The sequence below is a fragment of the Sinocyclocheilus grahami genome, unplaced genomic scaffold, assembly GCF_001515645.1.
Source record: "Sinocyclocheilus grahami isolate Dianchi unplaced genomic scaffold, SAMN03320097.WGS_v1.1 scaffold369.1, whole genome shotgun sequence".
NCBI lineage: Eukaryota > Metazoa > Chordata > Actinopteri > Cypriniformes > Cyprinidae > Sinocyclocheilus > Sinocyclocheilus grahami.
Window position 1 is genome coordinate 851566 of NW_015505548.1, and position 5186 is coordinate 856751.

Genomic DNA, 5186 nt, shown 5'->3' on the forward strand with positions numbered 1-5186 from the left:
GCAACCTGGGTTTCTATACCACCTCAGCAGTGCCACAGGCTGATTGTCTCCATGCCACGCCGCACTGATGCAGTAATTCATGCAAAAGGAGGCCCAACCAAGTATTGAGTACATGCACAGTAAATTAACATACTTTCCAGAAGGCCAACAATTCACTAAAAATGTTTTTTTTATTGGTCTTATGAAGTATTCTAATTTGTTGAGATAGTGAATTGGAGGGTTTTCGTGAAATGTGAGCCAAAATCATCCCAATTAAAAGAACCAAAGACTTAAACTACTTCAGTCTGTGTGCATTGAATTTATTTAATACACGAGTTTCACAATTTGAGTTGAATTACTGAAATAAATGAACTTTTGCACGACATTCTAATTTATTGAGATGCACCTGTATATGATACATGAATGAATGGAATAAGCACAGCGCGATCGTCAATCAAACAGCCACGCTGCCGTCTCATTTGTCAAGCTGCATGGCATGACTTTATTTATTGCTGTCCAGTTAAAATAAAAAGATGCCTCTTTTTATTGTAGTAGCCTACATATTGCTGCCTTTAAGTGTACTCCTGCCAACCAGTAAACATTTCAACCTTCATAAACTTCTGACGTCCTGGGTGCTAACAGCAATTTAGAAAATGTCAGTCATTTATATCAATGGAAATGAGAGATGAAGGCGTAATACTAACATTGTCCACCAGAGAGAGGCACAAAACAACTAATTCTTTTAGATCATACAGTTTTACAATCTGTGTAAATGGTTCAATAGATTAACTATGCATACAATTCATTATAGTTTCATAAAGTTTAATAATGGCTAAAACAATCTAAGTCTAATCTGTGATCTCCAAAGTACCTTCATATTTATATATCCTAAATAAATTCAGAAAACATTTGTCAAGTCAGGCATGACTGAATTTGCGGTCCAGTTAAAATGAAGAGACAATATTATTTGTCTATTGTAATATAGTACATAAAATAATACTTCCATAGAAAGACATTTAAATAGGCCTACTCTATTGTTTGAAACGGGACGGCTGGCGTTCGTGCTTGACCCCGATGATGGCCGCTTAATTGTGGCTACATTTTAGATTTATTTAGGAAAGAAATGTAAGGTCTGCTTTAAAAAAAAAAGATTAATTTTTTTTGCACTTTAAAGTTACATGAGCACTCTTATATTTATATAACATAAAACACTTTAAGAAACTTAGCAAACCTGTGGCAATGTATTAAACATCATACAAATTGAAAACATTGAAAACGGTGGTTTGCGTAAAGATCGGTGAATATAAATGTGATCATCTGAAATTTTAGTGTGCAGGTCTGATGTTGGATGCGGTGTGTGTTTGAGAGTGTATGCACGGGGGAGGAGGGCACCAATCCTCCCAAACTCCTACACAAGCGCCTCCAACACCTAATCATTAAAACACACACACACCCTATCTCCACGGATACTAAACTTATACACAACACCGCGTCCATCATAGCCTCGAAGCATCGGGCTTGAACATCATCACACATCACACGTGAGTATGTTTGACCAGATGTAATGGATATATAGGAGCGCGAACGTCAATTGTTGCCCCTTTTGTTTAGGGGCTTAAGCGGGGGGCCATGTTGTGAGTTTATCAGCCAAAAGAAACGGGGCTTTATAAATGGATTCTTGTGAAATATTCTCGTCGTTGGGTTCATAACAGTGAGGTCGACGTGTAGAGATGTATAATTATTTGTAAAGGGTTATTTGTAAATGATTCATTCGTTGTAAAACGAACTTTTAGAGGCGAGAGGCCTGTGTGTTGTTTTATCACCAAAGCGTCTCGCGCATTAGCAGAAACAAACACATTTGAAGTCAGACTTGCAGGAATTTTTTAGTACACATTTGGATTTGCTATTCAGTTGCAATGTCGCATATCAGTTAAATGACGCTATTGAATTTTAAATATAAATAAATCAGGTTTTGTTTTAAAACAAGCCCTCTCTTGCGCTGACTGTTAGCGAGGTGCTAGCTGGCAGAGTGACGGGCCCTGCGATGCTAACAAACAACAGACAGACGATCAAATAGAAACCAAACTGAGATCAAATATTTAAGGATTTACGTTAGTTGTGAGCTCGAAGCATCCAATGCAAAATAGCATTATTTTACATCTAATATAAATCCCACATTCACCGCTGTCCGTCGTTTGTGTGTTAGCCGTTAGCATTCTGCTATCCATGTACACCCAAAACATTCACATAGAAACGCGTGATTTTAGGCCTTTATTGAAACGCATTTACTTTGTCTAAAATCGTATGGGTTTAAATGATCCTGCGTTTAAAAAACTGAGTAAGCAAGGTTTTGTTATTGGACACATTTTTGAAGATAAGAAATTATTCTGTGGCTTTGTTCTCTTTGACAATTTATGTAGTTCTATTTGTCTGTATTTGTTTGCATAGCTTAGTTATATTTGTGAACCACACACACATACATTAATATTATACAATTTAGTCAATTATTGTTGAATAAAATGAACATTAATCATTAATCAATCCCATGGAGGCAAATAAACTTTTTAAATGGCATTTAACTTAACTGGAACTTAAAACAGCACGTTTTTCTGTAGGTTTTCCCGTGGAATGAGCATTCCATGCAGCATCTTAGGTATGAATGACGTGGCCTGGCAGGAGACGCGAGGCGGGATGCTGCACACAAATGGTGTGCCAGAGACCGGAGGGGTCAGAGTCCTTGTGGGGGCTTCACTAGCCTCAGTGGGTGGTGCTGGGCAGGGACCTGGAGGAGCTCACCCTCTGCCAGGGATGGACCGGGTGGCAAATCCCAGTCCCGGCACCCCTCAACCTCCACTGAGCGGTCGTTCCCAAGATGATGCCACTGTGGGCTATTTTTTTCAAAGGCAACCTGGGGAGCAGTTGGGTGGCTGCACTGCAAGCAAACACCGCTGGCCCACTGGTGATGGAAACCATGTTGACCAGGTAAGAAAGACCTCAGCCTAACCCTAGTACAAAGGAATGTAAACACTACTCTGATCCTTAAACAGTCTTTTTTGACATCTTTTGAATTCTTGCCTGATAAGATTTTTTGGTATATGAACTATTGTTACACTGAATATTTCTGTAAATCATGACAAAAAATGTATGATAGTCATTTTTTGCTCAGAAAAAAAAATTAAATTAAACAGGACACATTCTAATGTATGAAAAAAACAATTGAAAGCAGTATTGTTTTGGTGCTTGAAAACAATATATAAATATATTAGGGCTGCACGATTAATCGCATGCGATATTTAACGCGCATCTTGTCAGAAAGCCGGTTCTGTAATCAGCGGTAAATCTCCATCACCTGCGTGCTTTCTATATATATATATATATAATGTGTGTGTATGTATATGTGTGTAGTGTGCAAAGCTGGAAAAAGTGTCAAATGTCTCTTTGTGTAGGTGCGCACTGTGGATGAGATGAATTATGATTTTCAAGCCTTGGCTCTGGAGTCTCGTGGAATGGGTGAGGTATGTTATTAGAGTCTTTGAAAAGCCATGCTATTATGATTCCGAGTCTAATAATCCTATTGCATCCTTTTTGACTAGTATCACAAGTGTTGAGTTCCCTATAATACTTTAACGTATGTTAACTCCCCTAGTTTTTTCCTGTTGTTTGTATGCATATACTTTGCAAAAAGTGATTGCCACGTTGACCTTTTTTTGCAGCTTCTTCCTGCAAAAAAATTGTGGGAATCGGATGAATTGGCAAAAGATGCACGTAAAGGAATGTTGCTGGGTGAAGAATGGAGAGAGAATGCCTGGGGTTCTTCCCGTAAGTTCTTCTAAAATGCTACCATGTTTTGATCATGAAATATAACCGATGAAACATTCATGCTGAAATAAAATGGGAGAAGTTTGACAAATTATGCTTCACAGAAGGCTCACTTTAGTTTATGCTAAAGGTGTACCAAATGTTTGTAGCTATGTTTAAAAAAAAATTTTTTTGTCTATAATTTAATTTCTCCAAATAGTTAGCACTTTGTACATTGGAGATTGTTTCAAAGCAGATTCACAGTATTAAACAGGAAAGAGACAGAATCAATGATACAAACTTCAAAAATGATGCACATACAAAATTCAGCTATAAAGCAGCTGTGGCAAGTAGTGTTGTCAAAAGTACTGGTACTTTGTTATCAAGTCGATACCTACATTTTTAAATTGTAACGATACCAGCAGTTTAGGTTGTACAGGGTCAACCCAGTACCGGGCTGATAGGTGGCTGCTTTTAAACATTCCCGTATTTGTGTGAGCACTCTACGAAGAGCAAACTTTTTTTTTTTTTTTAATTAAACTTTTTTTTCTGCTTTCAATTTTTAACAATAACTGATAAACCTTTAAACACAGACCAATTGTGAGCTCTGAGGTTGTTAATTACACTGAACAAAATTATAAACGCAACACTTTTGTTTTTGCCCCCATTTTTCATGAGCTGAACTCAAAGAACGAAGACTTTTTCTACACAAAAGGCCTATTTCTTTCAAATATTGTTCACAAATCTGTCTAAATCTGTGTTAGTGAGCACTTCTCCTTTGCCGAGATAATCCATCCACCTCACAGGTGTGGCATATCAAGATGCTGATTAGACAGCATGATTATTGCACAGGTGTGCCTTAGGCTGCCACAATAAAAGGCCACTTTAAAATGTGCAGTTTTATCACACGGCACAATGCCACAGATGTCGCAAGTTTTGAGGGAGCGTGCAATTGGCATGCTGACTGCAGGAATGTCCACCAGAGCTGTTGCTCCTGAAATGAATGTTCATTTCTCTACCATAAGCCATCTCCAAAGGTACAGCCATGTTGTAAGTACATCCAACCGGCCTCACAACCGCAGACCACGTGTAACCACACCAGCCCAGGACCTCCACATCCAGCATCTTCACCTCCAAGATCATCTGCTAGCCACAGCTGCTGCAACAATCGGTTTGCATAACCAAAGAACGCCTGCACAAACTGTCAGAAACCGTCTCAGGGAAGCACATCTGCATGCTTGTCATCCTCATCGGGGTCTCGACCTGACTGCAGTTCGTCGTCGTAACCGACTTGAGTGGGCAAATGCTCACATTCGATGCCGTCTGGCACTTTGGAGAGGTGTTCTCCTCATGGATGAATCCCGGTTTTCACTGTACAGGGCAGATGGCAGACAGCGTGTATGGCGTCG

General features: G+C 39.1%; 1 protein-coding gene across 1 annotated transcript; it reads left to right on the forward strand.

Annotated features, from left to right (window-relative positions):
* Positions 1-1595: 1595 nt before the first annotated feature.
* On the forward strand, positions 1596-3812 carry LOC107549331 (pumilio homolog 2-like). The gene is made up of 4 exons (XM_016230378.1): positions 1596-1613; positions 2595-2961; positions 3426-3494; positions 3693-3812. Exons 1-4 carry the CDS (start codon positions 1609-1611, stop codon positions 3810-3812), a joined length of 561 nt encoding a protein of 186 aa, XP_016085864.1. The 5' UTR covers positions 1596-1608.
* The last annotated feature ends 1374 nt before the right edge of the window (positions 3813-5186 follow it).

What these genes read in the sequence shown, in the direction of transcription:
- LOC107549331 (XM_016230378.1), top strand. An exon ending in ATGGAAACCATGTTGACCAG is followed by an intron (nt 2,962 to 3,425) that starts GTAAGAAAGACC and finishes CTCTTTGTGTAG; the next exon opens with GTGCGCACTGTGGATGAGAT. An exon ending in AGTCTCGTGGAATGGGTGAG is followed by an intron (nt 3,495 to 3,692) that starts GTATGTTATTAG and finishes CTTTTTTTGCAG; the next exon opens with CTTCTTCCTGCAAAAAAATT.